This window comes from Euprymna scolopes, chromosome 14 (assembly GCF_053919585.1).
Source record: "Euprymna scolopes isolate OS-2025 chromosome 14, ASM5391958v1, whole genome shotgun sequence".
In the NCBI taxonomy this organism is placed as follows: Eukaryota; Metazoa; Mollusca; class Cephalopoda; order Sepiida; family Sepiolidae; genus Euprymna; species Euprymna scolopes.
The window spans coordinates 148,141,242-148,167,255 of NC_136495.1; the positions used below are offsets into that span (position 1 = coordinate 148,141,242).

Consider the following 26,014-nt stretch of genomic DNA (forward strand, 5'->3'; position numbering starts at 1 on the left):
GTTTAGGCACAGATAAAGAGTGGGAGAAATTATTGATTGCATTTTCAGCTAGACGAGTGTTTTTTGTGAAAGTTTGGTGGGAGGCACTAGATTGGAGCTCAGATGAGCACTTGCGATGGAATCATGGATTACCAATCAGCACAAAATGGCAAGATCACACACCAAAATACTATGTGTCGTCTACAACATATCGTAGAATGACCATGTAACCAACAAAATGCTGTTTGGCTGCTTTCCACGCATATCTACAGTTGTTCAACACCAACTTTTGATGCTGGCCGAATATGTATCCCGATATGACAAGCCTACTGGAAAGACGTTCCTGTGGTTCCTAGAAGTCAAATCACCGGTTTACAATCTTCAGAAACACTCAAAACTCTCGAGAATGGAGCTTCTGGCCAAAGTGAGTGAGCATTGTAGCACACAAACTTTGGAAATGCTTTACTATCAACTAATAGATAACTTACAAACAGGACAAGATTAGGTGACAGTCTTTTGTAGGTTAAAGTTTCAATCCTTGCTACAGACAATAACTAAGAATAACATAACATTACAACTCGGCCAGGTCATGAAGTTCAACATAAAGATTTTCATGTTTCTGAATTTTTGAGATGATCATTAATAATTTGTATTATTAGGACTACTATTCTCATCTTGAGTGTTATTCTTACTACATTTTGATCGATGTTCAAGTGGATCATGTCAAAGTCAGATCTTTTTGTCAAAAGAAACTCTTTATTTAATACACGGGAGTAACATTCTCGTTCCGTCAGTCGTAACCTGGTAAAAGTTTTAAGTAATTCATAATTGTATTCTTAGTACTGCCTACATTTAGGATTGAGTTCAACCGAAAGATTCCCGAGTTCAACAAAATACACCGGAATAAGGTCAGAGGTTACATCAGCTGAAACTGTGTGGGAATAACACTCAAGATGAGACGAATTCTCTGAAAAATTCAAATAAAACATGGATTTTTATGTTCGAAAAGGGGCACCTGAAGAAGATCGGAGTCAGAAACGTTCTGACAATAACAAACAAGATAAGAATAGTAATCCAGATAATACAAAACAAATAATAAAAAAACGGTTTTGATACAGTTGCGTATGTGGAGAAAGGCTGTAACCTTGGCACAAAATGCCTTGATGTACAATATCAGAAAAGGAAAAAAAATGTTCGTTAGTTAATGAATAAAATAATGCACTTGTTCTATCCCAGAAAATATTCATGCAGTTTACCCTTTCCAGTTGTTTGTGCTCAAAGAAAATGTTTAAATATATAGTATTCAAACCGTGTGTGTGTGCGTGTGTGTATGTGTGAAAAAAAAGTTGGTGGAAGAGAATCCTGGCAGGAAAAAAATTTAAAGAGCGTAATATTTATTTAGTAGAAAAAATCAGGACAACATCGGTACCGTTGGTTTAAAATCCAGGCATGAAGAGAGGTTGATGAGAGTTTGGCATTGGAGACCAACTACATGTCCCCTATGAATTTGAATCCGACTGTATGATATTCTCCTGCTCTTCCAATCATACATAAATAAATTAAATAGATAAATAATACATATGCATATTTTGTATGTGTGTGTGTGTGTGTGTGTGTGTATTATTTATTCTTTAATTTAATCTACACTCACCACCTTCTCAATATTATGTATTCCTCTTTTTCTTCCTTCCTTCCTTCCTTCCTTCCTTCCTCCCTCCCTCTCTCTATTCAGTAATCTATTTTACATTTGAACATCATCATGTATCTTATGTCTTTTAGTAGGTCATGGTTAGGTTTGAATTACTATTTTTAAGTCTGTCCAAGCATCTCTACAAGTTCGGTAAATTAGATGATCCATATAAGAAATATCTGTTCTCATTTAAACTCTAGATGCGTCTGCACTCTTTACATTTCTAGTTCTCCTCCCATTGTTTTTAACTATTAGATACAAATAGTAATTTAATAAAAAAAATCGCTTTCAAGTGTTTTATAGCTATGTTAGGAACATATATATACTAGCAGGTCACCCAGCGTAGCCTGATCGTAAAGTATGCTTAAATATGATGTTTTAATTTATTTAGATTTCATATTTATTATTATAGATTCTCGATTGATTATTATATCGTACAGAATATTTAGTAGTGATTTCAAAAGTTATAAATAAATAAATGATTACCATCAGCTAGAATCGAAACCAAAACATTTAGCTCTCTAGCAATAACTGCTACCATCTGAGGTAACGACATGTGCATATAAAAACTTTAAAAATTAATGCAGTTAAACGTATAACTGAATATTTGTTCATGCGTAGAGACTATACATTACATCAAACTACACTTGCCAAGTTCCAAATTTTCAATTTTGACCTTTTAGGAGCTATTTTTCTGGAAAAAGTCCAAATAGATTGTGTTCCACAGATATGAATATCTCATATATCAAGTTTCAAGTCTGTAGATCAAGAATTGATAGAGTAGTTTGTTAAAGGCCGTTAGCAGATGGAGATTTGCTCCAATTTTACACAATGTAGAAAAAAAAGGCACAAAATAGAATTGTAATGAAATGAAACAAATCATTCAATAAGAAAACAGGAAAAAACATACGAACAGTTAATTAATAAAAATTCGTTTTTAAAGGAATATGCAAATTAGCTATGTTTTTTGAAGTTGCTGGTATATTCATGACTAAGTATGTAAAGAAAGTTGCATTCACTTTTAAAATAGACAAGTGAGCTTTTAATATCAACGTCAGTGTGACAAATAACTCGACTTTATGTATAGATTAATACTCACAACCGAAACCTTCTCTTTATAATATAGTACCTCTTCCCCACACCACCACCCCTCTCTCTCTCTCTCTCTCTCTCTCTCTCTCTCTCTTTGCCTTTCTGTATCCCTTTTGCCCATTAGTCTCTTTTCCTGTATGTTTTTATCTCTCTGTGCTCCATAATATTTAGATCTTTTGTGGAGTTAAGCCGCCATCATGATGTCTCAAACTTTGCTCAAATTTTAAGAATCAATGTCATTTTTGCATGCTTATGGTTTAAATCTTATTAAAAAATACCCTACGAGGGCCAGATGGGACACAAGATTGTCTTTAATGTGAGCCATGGCCATTATTTAACACAACAAGAGTGCTAATGGCCTTGTGCCATTCAGTAATGATCACTGGTCTAATAGAACTGATGATATCTCAACCAGTATTCATCAGTGTGAGTATTTAGATTTCCTACCAAATACTAAATAGTCATAAATTGATCTTGCATGTCAGAAATTGCAGCATTGTCTTAAATTTTTGTCTAATACTAAATCTCATTAAAATTAAAACTATTTTTTCATCAGGGAAAGAGGAAATCAAATTCCTTTAGAAAACTATTGAAAAGCTGCCAGGGGTCAAATCCCATAAATCAGGCATGTCAAATTCAGACACACACCTCCCTCTCTGAAGGCCATATAAGTTTATTTGTGTTGTGATGAATAATTGAAGTCGTTTAATAAAAAAAATCATTATATAGCTACTTTCATCGAAATCATGAATTTTTGTTTGCTGGTTTTATCATAAGCACGTCAAGCTTAAGAATCTAAGAATGAAATAACGACGAGTTCATATCGTTTACATCACTTCACAGATCATCACTAAAGAGAGTATTAACTTTTGTTAGAAATCCTTGTTACCTGCCTCCTCATTGCATTAAAGAAAACAATGTCTCCAATTCCACAATTTTTTTAGGGTTTTAACATATTAGAGTAACGTGTCGTCTATTTGTGATTATAATATTTAATTGGAAGCACTTTTTTATGACCGCCTCTACCAGCTATTGTTCAAACCAATCAGAATCAAGGATTTTTCTCCTGTGACATAAAAGTTAACCAATCAATCACAACCAGTTAAAATTGTTTGCCTTCAATATTTAAAATAAATAAATAAATAAATAAAAAGGTATATAAAAAAATATATAAGCATGTGCTTATTTTTATTCCCACTCAAAATATTGGCCAACTTTACAATATTTTTTCATATTTGGTTTATCTTTATTTTACTTTTCAAAGTAGAATTAATGTTAAAGTGTAGTATCTGTTCTCGTGCTATACTTAATCTTTTCATTAATCATTCAGTGAATGAGAAAGCATTTTTTCTTTTTTTTTTTTTTTTTGTTCCAAACCAGAGTGCCACTTTTGGAGAAAATGGAATTTCCCCACATTAAGAACCAACATTGTGTCTAACTCTGCCATTGCAGGGATGCAGGTAAATGGAAGAACATATTAAATGGTAAAAGTGAAAAATAATTAACAGTCGAGAAATCTTTAAAAAAAAAAAAAAATGCTTTATATCAGTCGATAAATGAAACGTTGATTTTTTTTTTTTTTTTTTTTTGAAAAGTTAAAAAAGTTTAAAAAATTGAAAGACAGATGAAATTTAGCTAGAAGTCCTAACCAGCACTCAGTAGATTCTTACAAAGGTTTTAACATAAGGAATAGCATCCAGAACAGTCCATGTATGTAACTTTTAATCCATATTTCTAGAATATGGTCATAGCGACAGGAAAAACAAAAATGAAGTTGAGGAAGCATTCACTTCATATTTGAAGGTGTGAATATGTTATATATATATATATATATATATATATATATTGAAAAGGAAATTTTATTATGTTAATAAAAGCATTATATATAAATTTGGAGCATTGTCATCATTGCTATTATGAAAAAGAGAAGTAGAAGATGGCATGTCTTAATTTAAAGTGGTGTTTGTTTAGTACAATCATATTCGATTATTCTAAAATAGGATTGTAGCCAACCAATTAAAACACAGCAAAAACAGAAAGCACAGATTTGGGAATAGAAACCCATATTTAATTAGTAAACATAAAATGGTTGAAAGAAAATAGAAATGAATATATAAAAAAAAAATCAATGACAAATGAGGCATGGAAAAGTATCCTATAAAAAATAAATCCTGGTGTAAGGTGTTGGTGGAGTAGATTTTGGGGTGTGAGTAAAAGATACTTCTGTACGTATGACTATTTTTAGAGACAAGTTGGAATTAATGTAAGGAAGTATCTAATTGAATGAAACGAACTGAAATTTCTGAAAACATGCATTAATTATTGGCATAAAATGTGACCATAGTGAAATTTAATATATTGCTTGAGTTTACTGAGCTATAATGTCTGAATGCAAGGGGAACAAATCGAGCATGTGGGACCCTCTTCACGAGTGGAAAATTTGTTTTTACCATGACTATTGTTTGTGCAAAATTTCCAAAAAATCCAAGGCCTGGTTATTGAGAAAAGTGACAACAAATGAACGGACAAACGTTGGGGGCAATTTTACCCCTAAAATGCCTCCTAAGGGAGCAACCAGAGTTAGCCCGGAAAATTTGTTCTGGCAAAAATTTACTTTCACCATGACTAATGTTTGTGCAAAATTTCAAAAAAAATCCAAGGCATTGTTATTGAGAAATGTGCGAACAAACGAACGGGAGTAAATTACTAGGTCCAATCTCTCCTTTGTCGGACGGGAGGGGGGGGGACATAATGAGTTTATTTTATTATAGATATAAGAACTAAACTCAGAATTTAAAACAATATTAGTTTAATCAGCTTGTTCCTCTATTTATAGTTAATGAAGTGAATATTAATACAGTCTTACTATTCAGTATATTAGATCCATAGCACTATATTAACTAGGAATGCTTATAGCCTTTGTAAGAACCCCATACTATTAGGTCGAAGGAGGATGAAACCAATGTTAAAATTTAAGCTAGAAACGTTTGTTGAAAATGCATTATTTATAATTCCAGAATTCATCCCAATTTTTGTAAAAAAAAAAAAAAAAGTTTCAAAATCAGCAGTTGTTAAAAATAGAAGAGTCAATAATTTGGTAAAAAGTAAAATTCATTCATACTTTTATTATTTGGTAAAAAGTAAAATTCATTCATACTTTTATATTTATGGAGGACCCAAACAACCTACAATATGCATTATTCCATTTCGGCAATCTAAGCACAGAATATGAATGCAATGAGATTTAAATGAATGACACAAAACATCAATGGATGAATTTGGTAAAAAATGTTGAAAACAATGTGAAACCAGCAGAATAAAGAATGAATCCAAAAATAGCAAAAACAGGAATGGATAAAAAAAAAATAAAGACTACAATAAGAGTAGATGCATATGATATTGTCGCTGTTAATTAACTGTTATTAGACTGGTCTAATGTTCAGAAGAGATGGAGGAACGGACATGTCGTAAGTAAAAAAAGGATTTATTTTGATGGGAGACTTTGAAAGACAATTTATTTATTTATTTATTTATTTAGTGTGTGTGTGTGTGTGTCTCTCTCTCTCTCTCTCACACACACACAGACACACACACAGACACACACACACACACATTGTGATTATTTGAGCCTACGACCACCCTGAGACAGGTGTACGTCCTCACTAAAAACTTAGACTATTCTTTTATTCGTAATTGTCCCTTGTCAAATTTTAAATGTTAACTAGTTAATTAAAAAAATATGTTTTAATAGTGTTAAAAATATATATATCTTAATAACCACATCCTTCAATAAGAGATGGTCTTTTTCTTTATCACTTTATCTGCCTCTCTTTATTTCTCAGCATGTCTGCCTCATCTCTCTCTATCTTTTTGTTTCCCCTCACCCTTTCTTCAGTGGCCTATTTTCTATCTATAACTCCAGGTCAAATGCGTCTGCTTTCCTTTGAATCTCCATTTCTTTCCATGCCTTCAATTTACTATTCAAAAACTAAAAACTAATAAAGATTAAAAACCGACATTTATATTTTAGGGTTTTTTTTTCTTTAAAATGAAGGGAAATAAAGATACAAAAGAAAGAAGACGCATCCGAGTTTGCAAATTAGTTTACTGATCAAAGATAGGGCGAAACATGCAAAAAACTGAAAACAGACTGATATGAAAGACAAAGACGGAGAAATGCAGAGAGAGAGAGAGAGAGAGAGAGAGAAAGACCATCTCTGTCATTCTAATTAAATTTATACAGAAGGTTGCAGTTATCAAGATTTTGTGTGTGTGTATATATCTATATATATATATATATATATATATATATATATATATATATATATATATATACACGTTTTATTTTTTATTATCGTATCTTTCTGTTAAGTTACATTATTGTTTCAGCTACCCGGCCGTTTTTTTGGCCGTCTGTAGCTTTCTCAGACTTTTACAGAAACTACAGATAGCCAAAAAAAAAAACGGCCGGGTAGCTGAAACAATAATGTAACTTAACAGAAAGATACGGTAATAAAAAATAAAACGCATATTTGCTCTACAACAGTATTGAGCACTTTCTTCAGTTTTTATTAATTACCATTTCCACTAAAAAAAACTATATATATATATATATATATATATATATATATATATATATATATATATATATATATATATATATACCGTATATTTCAGCGTATAAGACAGCGCTTAAAGTTTTAAAAAATCATCTTTCAAAAACCAATATTTCATAAGACACAGGGTGTTGCAATCTCTAGCCTAGGCTAAACAAACATGGTCTCGTGATTTAAAAGCCGTCTTATACAACTGATATATGATAAATGTATTAACATTTGTTCCAATTTTGTACCTCGTCTTACCTAACAGTCGCCTTATACGCCGAAATATATATATATATATATATATATATATATATATATATATATATATATATATATATATATATATATATATATATGATAATAAATGGAAATTATATTCCAATGTGATGAAAAAAAAAAAAAAAAATCATAAATTATTTATGAAGTCATCAACGTTTAATCTTCATTTAAAAGACTACCTCAGGAAGGATGGCTTATTTGAAAAGACCCTTTTCTAAAGACTGTTCTGTCCGAAAGAGGGAGACAAGCACGCTTTTCACGTCACATGCACATCAGGTATTGCGTTTTTAATTTATTTTCTTCAAATCAATAATCCTGAGGAAGTCTAGATGAAACATTAATGAATTCACAAATAACTTACATTTTCTTTTTGATTTTCATATATGTATGTATGTATGTATGTATGTATGTATGTATGTATGTATGTGTGTTTTATTTTATAACCTCAAGTATTACAATTGTTTCCACAAACAAAAGATTTGCCGTCTAACGAAGTAGCCAGTAAAAGTAAAAATGAGAAAAGGAAGCAAATATGATTTTTAAGGTTACGAGTTGATATTAACAAAATAAGAGAAATAGAGAGAGAGAAAAAGAGAAGAAGAAAAAGGGAGATAGAAAGAAAGAAGCATACATTTGCATCGTGATCAAATTAAGTTGAATATTCAATGTATGCTTCTTTCCTTCTTTCCATCTCCCCTTTTTCTTCTCCTCTTTTTTCTCTCTCTATTTTTCTTATTTTGTTAAGACCTACTCGTAACCCTAAAAATCATATTTTCTTCCCCTTCTCATTTTGACTTTTGTCTTCTGACGAAGCAGTAAATTTTCTCTCCACGGAAACAATTGTAATTGATTAAGTCAATACTTTAGGTTGTAAAATAAAAACACGTTTAGCTCTACTAATGTATTGAGTACTTTAATTCGGTTTTTACCATTTCTACCTCTGAGTATATGTATATATTAAAAAGTATTAGTTTTCCTGATATGCTTTGCAATTTAAAAATTTACCTGTATAAATTAAAAACTTATAAAAGAATCTATTATCTCATATGTATATTTGCTAGGACGTGACAGGCAATTTCATATGTCGTAAACGTGACACCGCTGACCGAGCCGGCTTTCAGAAGAGTGGGGAACAGTCCTTTGTATAATCCTCGCAAACCTTCTTGAATCATAACTGTCTTTAAGCAATGCCATGTACCTGTGTATATCGGAAGATGTCCAAACTTTGCTCGTGCCTCGTGAAAGCCTTGCACCTGGAGACGCTTTTTTACGACATCAAAGGGATAAACGACCAGCTTGGCACAGATACCGCTCGACATGCCGCTAACGAATGTGCGTATTTCATCTGAAAGTAAATGATTAAAAAAAAAAAAAAAGAAAATCAACAAATCATGTTACATATATATTGGGGCCCTAAGCCAGTAAGTAAAGATTATGTTAACTAGTTATGTGATACATATAAGAATAATCTGGCAACAAACGGAAACACAAGCACCTGCAACTAGTCTGATTATGACGATGATTCAAACGTTAACTTCTTATGTAACGTTGCAATTACAAACAAACAAAAGAAATCAATAAAAATCCCGGTCGGCATTTTTTTCTTTTTTAACAAAACTTTTTATTACTCTCTCGTAACAAAACCACTTCAAAGTCTCTCACCATCGTTCATTTCGCCCGGTGTACACTTTTCTTCTTCCTCCGACCGCATGCCGACTCATTCCTATCCTCGACTTTACAAGTCCATTTTCTTTTATGTCGCACTTTTCTTCTCGCGATCACGTGGTGCATTTTTCCTCTCTTTTTCTTTTTTTCTTCTCGTGCACACTTCCTAATTTGCATATGCATATTTTTCAGATGCTGTTGCTAATCACTTCGTAAGCCAGCCATCCCTCGCTGCTGCTGATATATTCCCCACGCACTCATGTGCACTATGTTACACTTAGACAAAATGCCCAAAAAATGCACAAAAAAATGCAGGTATCAAATGATATGACAGAGGTTATGTCACATGTTTGGAGGAAAGAACAGAGTTTCTAGTCAGTCAAAGTCAAAAAGCGAGAGAGGCAACATGCGTCTGAAAATGTAGATAAAATCTAAGTGAATGTTGCGTCAAGACACTGCCCGCATGTCGACCATCTTAAGAATAAGTTAGAAAGAAAAAAAACAAGTTAAGTAATAAGAACTAGATTGGTCTCTCCCCTACACCTCGTAAACAAACTTTTACTCTCTCCAATAAAACAACTACTGAGGATGCAGTTAAGAGATTTAGCATTCCTATCCCATCGCAGTTAACCACCTGAAGAAGGCCAGAGGAACAGTTGGCCGAAACGTTGTGAAACAATAACTATGAAGATGAGGAGAACAGTCCGCAAATAAATAAATCATCATAATTGTTTTAACGTCTCTTTTACATACTGGCATGTGTTTAAAAACATTGAAAACTTCGGAATTGTTTTAATTCTTAAATTTATAAATAATATGAAATTAAAAAGCAAATGTTTGCTGGAATTTTTTTTTTACGAATTATATTTTAATACTTTATATTTTGATTATTAACTTATTTGAATGAAATTGTTTAAAATTAAAACTCAAAACATCTACATCAGTGCATTAATCCACATCAATAAACAATCTCATGTCTGACAATTTTATTAAATAGATTCGTCTACACACTTAGATTCAAACAAGAATCTTCTGGTTTAAATCCAATACCCTTACCATAAAGCTAAACCGTATGAAGCAAAATCATTTCATACTAGGCTATCTTATTATCTGTCAAAAAGTCCTCATGTTTGAGTGCTCAAATTAAAAATAGTCACAAGAGTTTGTCGGGGGTTGATGCTTTTAAACTGACCTTTCAAAATTTGACCCTTGGAAACAAAGTTAATTATCCTAAAAAAAAATGTTTTATTTTTGTGTTGTTTATTTATTGATAAAAAAATTCCCTTGTTGTAAAAATTAAATTGATTGAACATCGAGACTCGGAAATTGGGAACTTAATCAAAGGCTGAAATGGTAGCCATTCTATTTTCTAGCTTGCCTTATTATTAAAATAGGCCCATTTTTTTTTTTTTTTTAGGTTTTAAATACCTAAACAGGAAAAAAAAAACTTCTTACATTTCGGTATGTATGAAACTATGGCAGCACAAAACATTCACTATTTTGACATTTAGGTGCACAAATCATAGAAATTCAGATCCAAAAATCGGCCTCTATATCAAAATAGTGAGCATTTTGTGCTACCATAGTCTCATACAGAGACAGATAAGATGATAATTGCCATAAATAGTATCATTTAATAAATAAAATTTTAAATTAAAAAAAAATTATCTAATTACTAGTATGGGTGCCCGGCATTGCCCGGATGTTTGGAGGTGTGTGTTGAACAAAAAAAAGTGGTAGTAGGAAGGCAGGCTCGAACCCGTACTGTGAAGGAGGAAAAGAACGAGGAAAAAAACGTGACGTCTTTGCTGTTATGGCCACCGCCAAATTGGAAGTGACGTAGGTTTAAATTAAGGCTAGACAATCGAAATGAGAGGATGACTTTCGAAAATATCGGCGACCTCTCCCTGTAGAAAAGTGCCCAGTTGAAGGTGAAGAAATTAATGTTTTTTTTCGGTATTTATCGTCTGAAAATCGAGCTTCAAAACGATACTGATCTTGTGAAAATCCGTCGCAGACATACGTAGATTTATATATTTGTCGCTCAAATTTTTTACCCAAACCGATTAAAAAGCTTGCCCTATCTCTGAATACCTTTTATGTAAAATTCCAAATGTTTAGACCAGAAATTGTCTGAGTAATTTGGTAAGGACCACAGAGGTAAAAAATTTTTAATTTTGACCCCCATTATGACACCTTAACATTTATTGTTTTTGGGTGCAAATCAAGTTATTAAGTTAGATCCATGTCCAAGGAACCTATATCTAAAATTTCAAGTGTTTAGACCCAAAATTGGCGGAGGAGTTTGGTAGAGTTCTCAAAGATCAAATCGTTGAACTGACCTCTTAGCAGCCAAATTTCTGGCCGAAAACCAATTATAAAGATTTTCCCAAATCTCAGCACCCTGTATATCAAATTTCGAGTCTGTAGACTGAAAATTGACAGAGTTACTGCGTAGGGGAATGTACACACACACACAGACACTTTCACTTTTATAGATATATAGATTGGAATTCTTTTGGAGATAAGTAATTTGTATATTTTATTTATTTATTTGTGGACTATTATCCTCATCTTTTTATAGTTGTTTCATGACGTTTCGGCCAACTATTCTTCTGGCCTTCATCAGGCTGTTAACTGCAACAGGATAAAAATGCTGAATCTTCAACTGTATCTTCAGTAATTACTGTCTTCCATAGTTGTTATCGTCTCACCACATTTTGGCCAACTAATCCTCTGGCCGGCTTTGTGTAGGATTGAAACTGCTATCTTCAGACAATGCTCACCTGGAACTATAGATTCAGCAATCCTATCCTGTTGTGGTTAACAACCTGACAAAGGCCAGAGGAATAGTTGACCGAAACGTCATGAAACAACAACTATAAAAAGAAGACAATAATAGTGTGCAAATAAATAAATTATAAAAAGAAAATGTTTGTTTCTCATGAAAATACACACAGATTCTAACAGTTTGTTCCTATTGGTGTAACTACATCCAAAACTGTACTATTTAAAAAAAAAAAAAAAAATACCAAGAAAAAACATAACATGACTGTAAAAAAAAAAAAAAAAATACCAAGAAAAAACATAACATGACTAAAAAAAAAAAAAATACCAAGAAAAAACATAACATGACTAAAAAAAAAAGTGCCATTTACTAACAAATGAGAACTGCGGAAATTCCATAATAATTTTTTTTTTTTTAACTCTTATTCAACCTAAAGCATATTTCCACTTGAATGTAAGCCGTTACTATTTGGGACTATGTCTACAGGGGACTATGTTAGAAGATGAGTAAGATGCCTGTTCACATTACATTTAAACTTCTGCATGTCAGTACATCCATGGGAAGTAGAGAACGAATTCCAAAGTTTAGGGGAAAAGCTATTTAAATAGAAGGTTTTCTGGCATCTAGAGATTTTTGCTATGAAGGGGTGGGATTTTGTTGTTAGACGAGCTTGGGGGGGTACCACGAAGGGATACAAGTGCATGAGTTCATCAGAACACAGTCAATTAAAGTATTTGCAAAACAGACACTGGGATGCAACATTGCGGCCATGGGATAGGGGCTGGAGCTTGACTAATTATTCAAAACCTATTAGATTTGAAATTCTTTTTTGGACCCCATCTAAGAGTGAGAGACTAGTGGTAGATGCTCCAGTCGAGATGTGGCAACAATACTTCATGGGTGAATTATGGCTTTGTAAAGATATAGAATCCTCTCTGATGTGAGTCATTTTCTAGCATGATAAAGGGAGCCCACCTTTTTTGCAGGAGTCCTGGCAATCTCCTCGATGTATTTATTCCAATTCATGTTTCCTATGAATATTAGGCTGAAGATTTTATACGATGAGCTCTCAGGTAGAGTGTTAAGTGTCATGGCGATCGGTGGTTGAGCAGGTTTTTTGTAGTTTTTGTAGAAACAAACCAATCACAAGTCTTCCATACATGAATTTCTTTTATCATTAACGTGAACTAGGTGATTATTACCAGCCAACTTTTAAGCTAATTAAGTAAATTAAGACTTTCTCAAATAATCGGAGGGTGAAAGTAATATAATTTAAGAATGAAAAAAAAATAAAGTAAATCCTTTTTAAATATCTTATAATTATTTTGATTATAAAACTTGATTCTTCTCTTGGTATAAAAAGCATATTATCAGCCTGAATAAGAAGGTGCTGTTATTTTTTTGTTAAACATTAATCATCGTTCATTCAGTATTTTAATTAGGAAAGAATAAAAAGCAGAGAAAAGGAAAGCTTAATTGTAATACCAAGAATCATCAGCTTTTAAATTTCTATTGCCTCTTCTCATTTGACCAATATTATATGATCTTGATTGAGGCAATTTGAAAAGCAAAATCGATTCGATTGAGATTATTAAAATATAGTGTCCAAGATTACTAATCAAAAATAAAATAGTTGTTTGTTTGTTTTTTGTTGGTTTTTTTTTTTTTGTTGTTGTTTTTGAATATCAAAAAAAAATATGAGAAATAAAAATGCAACAAAAACTAAAAAATAGAAATATAAAGGAAGACAACGTGTTAACACACAAAACCTTTTTGGATTATTTGGACTACGGTTCTCATTTTGAGTGTCATTTGCACAACGTTTCCGCCAACCTTCTCCGGGTGTATTTTAATAGAAAGATATCGGTGAAACGAATGCCAACAAAATCATCATCATAAACGATACTCAACAATAACAATAACAACAGCTTCAGTAGCTTTTCTATCCAGATATACTTTATCTACGAGGTGCCTTCAATAAGTTTCCAGACTTTTTTCATATGGCCACTTTTATTGATAGTGCATGCATGAAACTTTAGTCTCCTTCAAAGTAATCTCATCCGACTGCAATTCACTTGTTGTATCGTTCCAACAACTTCTGGAAGGCCTCACGGAAGTCCTCTTGTGTGAGTGTTTCAATGACCCTCGTCACAATCTCTTTCATCTCCTCAACTGTCTCATAACTACAGCCTCTAAGGTTTTCCTTGAGCTTAGGGAAACCCCAAAAGTCACAGGGTCACGACTATAGGGCAGGTGAGGAACTGTCTTGATGCCCATCTTGGTCAAATAGTCTGTGACAAAGATCGAATACTCTTGAGACAAATGTCGTGCAAATCTTCTGCATTTTCAGTTCCTCGTAAATAATTATGTGCACAGTTTCCACACTGGCATCAAACTGTGCATTTATTATCTCTATAGACACACGACAGTCCTTATCCATGAAATTCTTTATTTGGCCAATCAACTCTGATGTTCTGACTTTTTTACTCCTCCAACACTTATCATCATCCCTCACAAACTCCCAGCCTTCCTTGAATCTCTTATGCTACTCAAAACCTGATGTTCGATTCATGCAAGATAGTTCAAAAGTAGTCTGAAGCATTCCATACATTTCTGGGGCATTTTTTTTTTCAAGTTTAAAACAGAATTTTATTGCATATCGTTCTTCTAAACTGTCCTCACGTCGAGATTGTATTTTTGAAATTCACCAGCTGTGACAATCAGGCTTTAGTAGGACATATTCCAATTCCTGCTGTAGCTGTTCACTTAAACCTGAAATCATAAAAATTGGTCAGTCATCTCATAAGATGTATAGCCATAAGATTCTGCATTCGTCGTAAAAATAGGTTGATCGTCTTATAAGATGTATAGCAATAACATACTGAATTTTCCAGAATCTACAACAATTTTAAATGTCTATACAAAAAAAGTCTGGAATTTTTTTAAGGCATCTTGAATATCGGAGTTCTCATCCATCTCGATTGTCTTACACTTCCTGCACACAAATTGGGTGCACATCTCATCTGAAGGAGAGGAAAGTACATGATGATAAAAAATGGAATAAAGACTTATATACATTCGAGAACACTATTGCATGACTATGGCCCTAAAAAATAGTCCAGATCTCAACGTAATGGATTTTACACAGGATACGGGTCACAGATGTAAAATCTTTAAAATTTCTGTTGATGGAACAACGTTGAAGTTGTCCAAAGTGCAATTTGAGATTTGCTAAATTGTGCAGCCGCTGATGGAAAGTATGTGAAATATTATCAAATATGTTTTTCTTTCGCCTTTAACGATGCTTCTCTTACCAACTGTTTTCTATTCCAACTATTACATATGGAGTAATTGTGCTAATTTTGTTTTTGTTTTATGGAAATCGCCCCAGACAAGGCATGAAGCCACTTCATATAAGAAGCTAAAAGAAAAAAATATTACTTCAAGATCAAATTAGCCAATGATAAGAGTTATGTGGACAGGAAACAGTAATTTTTCCCCTTTTGTCAGAAACATCACTCATGGAATGTGAGGACTAAAAGACAAAATAAGGGAAGTTAGAGTCACTTTTTACTCTCTTAATTAATTTCCTATATTTTGTGGAGCATCCTGTTGTGTGTGTGTGTGTGTGCGCGCATGCTTTTTAGTTCAATTTAGATCACTTGTCCTCTCTTCTGGGATTAACACTTTATGGATTAGATATATATGTGAAAGCTCTTTTAAAAATTGATATTGTTCCTTTTAGAGCTGTCATCTGGACTCAACTACAGTTTGGTTTTCTATGGACTGTCTGATTGATTGAACCCATTGCTCTATCATTATAGATATGTTCATTTTTTTAGTGAACAATGGTTACTTGAGTGTAAACATACATGCGTTTAAATTTGGGTATATGCGTTTTACGACCATTTTCTTATTTAACAAAATACAGTGCAGTATATAATACACATGTATATAATCAAATAACATTATAAATAACACCTTAAGATGAGGCAAATACCGTAAACAGGGGCCAGAAAAATATCATATTCCACATCGCAACCTGAAAAAAAGTTTCTTAGAGCCACCGTATCCCGGGGTTCTACTGTATATATACAGGGTGAGCCGAGAAAGTAGGTTAACAGTAAAAAAAAAAACATCAAAAAAAATAAAGAATTGCATTAATATAACCGATACATAAATGTATTCAAAATGCTGACCCTTTATATAAACGCATGAGTATTTTCCTATTTTTTCTTTGTGTAAAAGTGTATGCCTTAAAGTTTGCATGCATAAGTGATTTTTTTAGTGTAGGTGTAGTTATGATTTTTTTTTTTTTAGTGTAGTTGTATTTATGATTTTTTTTTTTTTAGTGTAGGTGTATTTATGATTTTTTTTTTTTTAGTGTAGTTGTATTTATGATTTTTTTTTTTTTAGTGTAGGTGTATTTATGATTTTTTTTTTTTTAGTGTAGGTGTATTTATGATTTTTTTTTTTTAGTGTAGGTGTATTTATGATTTTTTTTTTTAGTGTAGGTGTATTTATGATTTTTTTTTGTTTTTGGTGTAGTTGTATTTATGATTTTTTTTTTTTTAGTGTAGGTGTATTTATGATTTTTTTTTTTTTTAGTGTAGGTGTATTTATGATTTTTTTTTTTTTAGTGTAGGTGTATTTATGATTTTTTTTTTTTTAGTGTAGTTGTATTTATGATTTTTTTTTTTTTAGTGTAGGTGTATTTATGATTTTTTTTTTTTTAGTGTAGGTGTATTTATGATTTTTTTTTTTTTAGTGTAGGTGTATTTATGATTTTTTTTTTTTTAGTGTAGTTGTATTTATGATTTTTTTTTTAGTGTAGGTGTATTTATGATTTTTTTTTTTTTAGTGTAGGTGTATTTATGATTTTTTTTTTTTAGTGTAGGTGTATTTATGATTTTTTTTTTTTTAGTGTAGGTGTATTTATGATTTTTTTTTGTTTTTGGTGTAGTTGTATTTATGATTTTTTTTTTTTTAGTGTAGGTGTATTTATGATTTTTTTTTTTTTAGTGTAGTTGTATTTATGATTTTTTTTTTTTTAGTGTAGTTGTATTTATGATTTTTTTTTTTTTAGTGTAGGTGTATTTATGATTTTTTTTTTTTAGTGTAGGTGTATTTATGATTTTTTTTTTTTTAGTGTAGTTGTATTTATGATTTTTTTTTTTTTAGTGTAGGTGTATTTATGATTTTTTTTTTTTAGTGTAGGTGTATTTATGATTTTTTTTTTTTAGTGTAGGTGTATTTATGATTTTTTTTTTTTTAGTGTAGGTGTATTTATGATTTTTTTTTGTTTTTGGTGTAGTTGTATTTATGATTTTTTTTTTTTTAGTGTAGGTGTATTTATGATTTTTTTTTTTTTAGTGTAGGTGTATTTATGATTTTTTTTTTTTTAGTGTAGGTGTATTTATGATTTTTTTTTTTGTGTAGGTGTAGTTATGATTTTTTTTTTTAATGTAGGTGTATTCATGATTTTTTTTTAGTGTAGGTGTATTCATGATTTTTTTTTGTTTTTGGTGTAGTTGTATTTATGATTTTTTTTAGTGTAGGTGTATTTATGATTTTTTTTTTTTTGTGTAGGTGTAGTTATGATTTTTTTTTTAATGTAGGTGTATTCATGATTTTTTTTTAGTGTAGGTGTATTCATGATTTTTTTTTGTTTTTGGTGTAGTTGTATTTATGATTTTTTTTAGTGTAGGTGTATTTATGATTTTTTTTTTTTTTTTAGTGTAGGTGTATTTTAAATACAGTGTTCCAAAATTAACTCTCTAAATCTGAAATATAAATTTGCATCAAAATACATGAATAATCTTGGGACATCCTGTATTTACTTTGTTTTTATTATTTTTTTTTTTGTATAGTTTTAAGAGATCAAGGGGCTCCATCCTGGGGCTAACACTTGATTTAATTATGATTTGAATTTATATCCGAGGGCTTTTTATGAATATTTCCCTTTATGGCTGCTATCTGTATTTTGTTATAGCTCAGTCTTCCAGGAATTGTTTCCAAGTATTTCTTAAGATTTTTTTCATTGGGCCAATTGTTCCTATCAGAACCGGTATAATGTGTATTTCTTTCAGAAACCATGTTTTTAAATCATTTTTTCCTGATATTTTGTTATTTTTTCGCATTCAGCTCTCTTAAGGCCATAATCATTTGGGATGGTGACATCAATAATGAGCAGAGTTCTTTCGGGCTTGTTCCATATTACAATATCTGGCTTGATGGCTTTGTCTTTTATGTATCTGTCCATATGTATTTATCTTTGTCATATAACATTGTCACTTTTCCATTTGATGTTATCGGTGATGGTTCATGTTCTCAGATGTTCGACGATTTGTTAAGTTGCATCTCTCCACAGATTTTCCAATGGAGGTATTTAAAAATTGGGTCGAACAGTGTAAAGGTCATCTGTCAATAAGGTTTGACATCCAGATATTAGGTGGCTCTCAATCACTGAGTGACAGTACCTGCACTGACCATTTGTTTGTAGGCCAGCCATTTTTTTAATTCATTTGTGAGTAAGCCCTGATCTTGGCCGGTTACGATGAGTCTTTTTCTTCAAGTGATAGCCTCTCACTCTTGAGCCACTGAAGGGAGGCATCCCTGTCTATATACTCTTGATTAAGTTCCTCTAGAAACTTCTTTGCTCTCTTATGTTGGTTCCATCCTTGTTTTCTTGTTTCTATCTCCATTTCTGTGTAATTCTTTCTTTTCATTCTTGCAATCTGTGTTGCTGGCTCATCATATTCTTCAGCATGGCGCCCAGAAAGTTTTCAGCAAGTTTTGTTGTTGATATTTATTGAGATAAGTGTTCATGATGGTCTCTCACCATTTCCAATATCATATCTGTTGAATTTTTGCTGTATTGTCCCATGCTTACTATGGTGGCTCGATATGCATGATTAATTTCAGTAAGGCATAGACTGCCTTCTTTCCGTGGTAGGTATATTCTGTCCGTGCATTAGTTTCAGTATATTATCCATGTAAGGATAGCAGTTTCCTGATCTTTATATCGAGCCTATTGATATTGTCTTGAGACCAGTCAATAATCCTGAAATCATATGAGATGACAGGGGTTGCAAGCTGATTTATGACAGTTATTTTGTTTTGAGGGCTTAATTCGGATTTGAGGATATTTTTAAGGCATACTGTGTATTCTTGTTCCACCTTACGTCACATTTTTTATGCTCCACAATTATGTTTTCTTCTATACCGAGCTACTTATGTATGGCGTCCTCTCTTAGATCTTCAATAAAGTCGTCATTGAACCAAAGATGTTCGAATGTCATCTTTTTTTCCTTTTTTATTGTGCATTTGGCACATTCGTCAAATCCAAACTATATGCAAACATCGTCTGTGAAAGTTTTTATAGTTGCTATCAAGGAGACAAGCTGGTTTTTCTGTCTCTGCATCGTTTCATAAAGAAAAGTTCACTCTTTTACTTTTTTCTTTCTTCCTGCCTCTATTAAGATTGTACCTAGCATTGCATTTTTTAAGAAGCTTGCTGAGTGGATCAATTGTAAGACAAAAGGACAGTGGTGACAGGCTATTTCCTTGGAAGATTCTTCGCTGGATACTGAGCATTGGCGTCTGTATTGTCCCTTCCATGTGATGTAGAGCGATGACTGTTTGTCATTTGCTTTCTAAAGAATGTCCTTATGTTATCAGAGATATTATACATCTCTAAACATCGAAGCGAGAAACCTTTTTGTAGTCAAATCCAGGCCATTGACAAGTTTCTTTGACGCTTTTTGCAGTCCTCAAGAATTGTTTTATTTAGGAAGAGTTGGTTTCTTGTACCAAGTTTAATTTTAGTACACCCCTTTTGCTATTTCTCAAGGTAATCGCCATCAGTCCAGTGTTGGTAGATTGTGTTTGCAATTATTCCTGTCAGCCACCTGTATGTGGTTGAGAGGCAGCAGATAGGCCTGTATTTGTTGGGAAAATGAGTTTGTGTGTCTATGTGTGTTTACATTTAAGTTTTTGTGTGTGTAATTTTAACTTCTTGAGTGTGTACATACGCATTTTTCAATTTTGTTTTACCTTGTGTGTGTGTGTTTCCATTCACTCTATAGCTAGAACTCTGTGTTTTAATTTTTCATTGTATGTACATGCACATACAAGTAATCATGCCACAAAAACAAAATATGGCACAAGGTCCGTTTGTTGCAAGATCCCAATCTTCTTTTAGAAAGTTAAAAGAAAAATTACTCAGTTTCCTCGTTTTTCCCTAAATTTGTGATGTGTGCATGAGAGATGTATTAACGATAGGTCTCAACTTCTTATAAAAAAACAGGATTGATTTGGTTTGGTTGAGTGGTTTTAAAGATCATCAAACAGTTTTGGTTATTTAATACCAAATCCAGAAATGGTAAAATTTAAAAAAATGGTAATCTTTTTAAACGTTCAATCAAATTTATTTTGGATAGAAATGGTTTGTAGATTAATTTGTTTTGTATATTTGTATATTTTTGTAAATAAATAGTCTAAAATTGATAAATACTATTTAACACATAGATGGAACACTAACAGGTACTACCACTTGGAATCAAAATAGACCTAAAAGGAATGATAATTAAGGGTTACTAAACACTCCACAAAGCTCCAAAATTATATTAAAGTAGTTCACTTTTGTTTCTGAAAATAATTATTCCAGCAAGAAAGATTATTACAATGGAAAGAATTTAAAATAATGACTCATGGCTCAAAATGCAAGTAAAGTTTGTTCATTCTATTCATCATTTTCAATCTTCTGATAACATTCTTCAGTATTAAACTGACAATCAATCTATATGATTAGCTCTTATCCTTGAATGTCTATAGCCTTGATGAGTGGTGACTCAGTCAAAATAAGTTTAAATAATCACCTCTTTCTTAAATATAACACAACTTTGACCGCAAATAAAATATTTAAAAGTCATCAATTGATTGATAGATACTGTAATGATGGCATTAAACTTATGAAGATAAGTGATGAGAAAATAAAATTACATTCAGTTTCTGAAAATAATTATAACAATGAAGATCATTTAAAATAATAACAAGGCTCAAAATGTAAGAAAGATAATTCCTATTTGATCCTAAAGGCAAACAAGTGAAACATACATAGTCCTCCGTAAGGGCACAGGTAAACGAGGCATAAAAAATGACCAAGTTCAGCATTTAGCCCCAAAAGTCCCCAGGGGCCTTAACATATCTAAATTTGAGTTCCGCACCATGCAAAAAAAGAAATGACTAAGTCCATCATTCACCTCCCCTTCATTTAGCCCCCAAAGTCCCCAACACCTTAACATATTTAAATTTGAGTTCAGCACCATGCAAAACTGCTAAATAAACATACACAGAAAATGTTGAATAAATATGATAAAATAGTCCCAAAACTGGAGTGTTTTTATTAGCCTTAAAAGAGCCCCTGAGGCACACCGAAGAGTTATCACAAAGTATAGACAAACAAAATTATATAGAAATCAGTTAGTTACAACTTTTCAGAAAGTTTTATAAAACCCCAAGGCGTCAATTTTTTTTAATAGGCACAAAAGTGTCAATTTTAGCCATTTTAACCCGAAAGGCACCCCTAGGGGGAGAAACTGGAGTTTTCCCGGAAAATCTGTTCTGTTACATTTTTACTCATATCATGTTTAATGTTTGTGCAAAATTTTTAAAAATTTCAAGCCATAGTTATTGAGAAAAGTGTGGACAGACAAACGGACAAGGCTGAATTTACAGGTCCACCTTCTTTTTGTAGGGGAACAAAAAAAAAACTTGCACTATATTCTTTTGGTAGAGATTTTATGTTTCAAGTTTTTAATATTTTTCAATATTCAATGGATTTCACTTTGAATACAAATAATTTAAAGACTAATTTGTTTTGTAGGCTTATATATTTTCTAAATAGTCTGTAGTTGAGAAATTCTAGAGGTGGTTTGATTTAAGTGTTTTGTTTTACAGCGTATCAACCCTTTTCAAGTTATTTAACGCTGAATCCAGTCATTTTGGTAAAAGGTTTTATGCTTCAAGTCCTTATATCTTTAAATATTTATTCACAGTATTTGGTTTGGTTGTTTTGTAGAAGAAAATTGTTATTTTTATTTTTGGCTTTGCAGAACATGATTGAGTTTTGGAAAGGAAAAGGAAAAAAACAATTTTGCCAATGCTTGGTGTATTTTTGGTCAGGAAGCCAGGATCTTCAGACAGCCTGATCTGATAGTGCCAGTCCTTTGGAGGTGAAGAGAGCTTGAGAAATAGACAGAAAAAAAATGCCAAATGGTATCCAAGTAATTTTAGTGTCCAAGAGAAATTACATTCACTCTATAGCTAGAACTCCGACTCTGTTCTGATGCTACATTTAATCTGTTTTTCAGTCGATGAAAGACGAGTCTTTCTAGCCTGAGGCAATTTTTATTTTTATCTCAATCAAGAGTGCCCTTCTTGGAGGATTAGATTTTACACATATTAAAACCTACCTTTATTTCTTTGTGGACTGTTATCCTCATCTTCATAGTTGTTGCTGTTTCATCACATTTCGGCCAACTATTCCTCTGGCGTTCAGGTGGTTAACCGTAATGCAGTGAATCGAGGCGTTGAATCACTATGATTCTGGGTGAGCATTTTTTTTTTTTTTTTTACAAGGTGGTCACCACTTATCAAGGCCCGGAAGCCACTCAGGGATAAGGGTTACTGCGTGTACAGTATGTTAGTGTTGAGATTTGATAAAGTGTTTTACTTAAGGGTGCGGTCCATCAGGAATTTGTTTATATTGGACTTGAAGACACCCAAGTTGTAGTCAGGTGGGAAACAGGCAAACTGAACAGAATTCCACAGGCGTGCACTTCTGTTTGAAGATAATGATTTTAATCTTACCAGAAGCAGGCCAGAGGATTAACTGGCCAAAACGTGATGAGACAACAACAACAACTATGGAAGGCAGTAATTACTGAGGATACATTTAAGAGATTCAGCATTCTTATCCCATTGCAGTTAACTACCTGAAGAAGGCCAGAGGATGAGTTGGCCAAAATGTTGTGAAACAACAACTATGAAGATGAGGATAACAGTCCACAAATAAATAAAGATACACATTACTCATCTCAAAGAATTCTAATAAAAAAATAATATATAAAATCAATCTTGTGTTTCACTCTACCCTCATGGGGAGACAAGTAAACAGAGACTCTGATAGGTATCACTACTCTGGGTCAAAATGAACCTGAGAGTATTGGTAATTGTTGTGGGGTAGTTAACACCCCTATATCTATGATAGTATGGATTCGCTAGATGGCACTATGTAAGCTAGATATTTCTGCTGTTGAGCAGAGAGCACATGTGCAGTTTAACCGTTCACAGTGAAAACCAGGACTCTTTCATCTTAATATTGTGACCCCCTAAACAGGACCACAACATTGGCGACGTATGGATTCAAAAAAAGAACCCATAACGATCTCCTCTGGATAAACGACCAACTTCTGTTCAACAAACTGATATTTTTCTACCTTCGTTGAAAAGGTAAAGATTGGCTCCACAAATTTTTTCAACAACGAAAATCGACTTCACTTCAAAAAAGTTTATTTTTCAAAAAAGCCGTGAAAAAAATTTACAATGCTGTCTGTTGCTAAAGAACTGACCTAATTCAATTTTAACTTTTGGTTTGTGCAAGTTATGCAAAGTTTTCATATTTGAAATAAGACATTTTAATTGCTCTAGAATTTTTTGTCTTTATCCAAAAACACACAAACAAAAAAAAAAAAAAAGAAAAAGAAACTAGCTTTTTCTTGCAGGCTGGCCGATTTTCGCTTGTGCAAATATCTTTGTTTCATTTTTGCAAAAAAACATTTTCGTTTTACAGTATATATTTGAAGAAAAAAAAAATTATTACTATGACCTAAAAATTTCTGTCAATAATTTGCACGATTTTCGTTTTTATGGTAAAACAATGAGAAAAGAAAAAAAAAATATATTAACTCTATGAAGAATCAAAATCGCATTCACTCCATTATGAGAATTTAGGACAACAACGTTAATACTCAACTGGATTTTTGCTATGAAAAGGAATTTTAATTCGTTTTATTATTCCAAATTCTTCTGGACTCAAAATTCTTCATATTTTTTTTTTCGAGAGTTAAAATATATTCTCAATTGTCTTTTTTTCTGTTAAAACCACATGTACGTAAGTTTTTTCTTTATCTTCATGAATATTAGTTTGGTATATCTTCTCTATAAAAATCGAAGAGAGGCTACTATCATAGGAAGCTGTACACAAATGGAGGCGAAGTTAAAATTACAAGACAATGCCACCCCAGTCTTTGAAAAGAAATGCAGCATACAATTTGCCTCTATGCAAAAAAAAACTGATGTAGAACTAGACAGACTCATCAAAGCAGGAATTTTGACAACAGTGAGTCGGCTGCCTCTACCGTGTATGTAAAGAAAAATTGAAGAATATCAGAGTCTGCACAGACTTCTCGACCGGGTGTAATGCAGTACTTAAGGATCATCATTATTCATTACACAGCCCGACTAAATGGAGGGAAAATAATCTCAAAAATAGACCTGAGCGAAGCATACCTACAGATTTCCATTGAGGAAGAAAGCTCAAAACTTTTGTGTATTACCATTCACAAGGGACTATTTAAGTTGAATAGGTTAGCTTTTGAGATCAAAGTCAAACCGGCTATCTTTCGACACAATGTGGAGCGGCCTTGATTTTTCCGTTGGTTACCTGAATGATATTCTAATGAAAAGTGAATCTATAGAGCAACATAGAAAACACGTTTTTCTGGTGTTCGAAAAGATAAAAAAGTATGGCTTCACACTTAAAGACACCAAATGTGAATTTTTCCTCAACCAAATAAAATACAGATAATTGATAGGAATGGTAGACATCCCGATCCAGAAAAGTCTATAGCAATAAAAAATATGCCTGAGCCACACGACATAACAATGCAAAGTTCTTTAGGCTTAGCTAATTATTATTCATTCCTAACATGCACACATTGCATGCACCTTTAAATGAAATACTTAGGAAGGACAAGGTTTGGAACTGAACCTCAGAATTCAAGATGGCACTCAAAAAACTGAAAGATGTGCTCACATCAGAACTATTCCCCACCCATTACAACTGAGATTTAGACATTGTCATTGCAAGTGACGGAAGCACAGCTGGAATCGGCACATGTATCCTGCTTAAAATGTCCGATGGTTCTACAAAACCAATAACACATGTATCGAGAACCCTATTACCTGTAGAAAGGAATTATTCCCAGGTAGAGAAAGAATCCTTAAGAATCATTTTCACGGTAACAAAATTTCACAGATTTCTCCATGAACAGCATTTCAAACTTCAAATGGACCACAAGCTGCTGATCTCTATCTTTGGCTTGAAGAAAGGGTTGGCTACAGATATGGCAAACAGGCTCCAAAGATGGGGAACAATCCTATTAAATTACGACTTTGATATGGAATTCCTTCCGTCAAAAAGTTAGGACATGCAGACGGGTTATCTCGGTTAATATCAAGGAATGGTTAATCACTTGAAGACTGTAATTGCATCACTGCATCACTACGATCAGGGAGAGATTATAGTTCGATCCTATGCAACACTGAAAGAACTTTCCATTACTCTGGATGATATAAAGGAATAAGTCGAAAGCACCGATTTTCTAAGAGGAACCAAGGAAAAACTGTAGACTGATGAACAAGTAGCAAAGGTTTTCTCAACATGCGACCAGGTATTATTATATCCGGAGAAAAGAAGATCTTAAAGAATTTTCACACAGGACATCCTGGCACCATCAGAATGAAACTTTTAATGCGTTCATTTGTGTACTGGAAAAACATGGACAAGGACATTGAAGAAAAGATGAAAACATGCAGAGGATGTGTATTAGCTGTTAAAGCGCCACCAGTTCA

At 32.5% G+C, this 26,014-nt stretch overlaps 1 protein-coding gene across 2 annotated transcripts in view; it reads right to left on the reverse strand.

Annotated features, from left to right (window-relative positions):
- Positions 1 to 8,551: 8,551 nt before the first annotated feature.
- The window catches only part of LOC145293280 (mitochondrial thiamine pyrophosphate carrier-like), a 145,160-nt gene continuing 127,697 nt past the window's right edge, over positions 8,552 to 26,014 (reverse strand). For both annotated transcript variants that reach the window (XM_080139881.1, XM_080139882.1), the window contains exon 6: positions 8,552 to 8,989. In XM_080139881.1, coding sequence (XP_079996007.1) covers positions 8,682 to 8,989 — 308 coding nt within the window. In that variant the 3' untranslated portion in view covers positions 8,552 to 8,681. The remainder of the gene's footprint in view (positions 8,990 to 26,014) is intronic.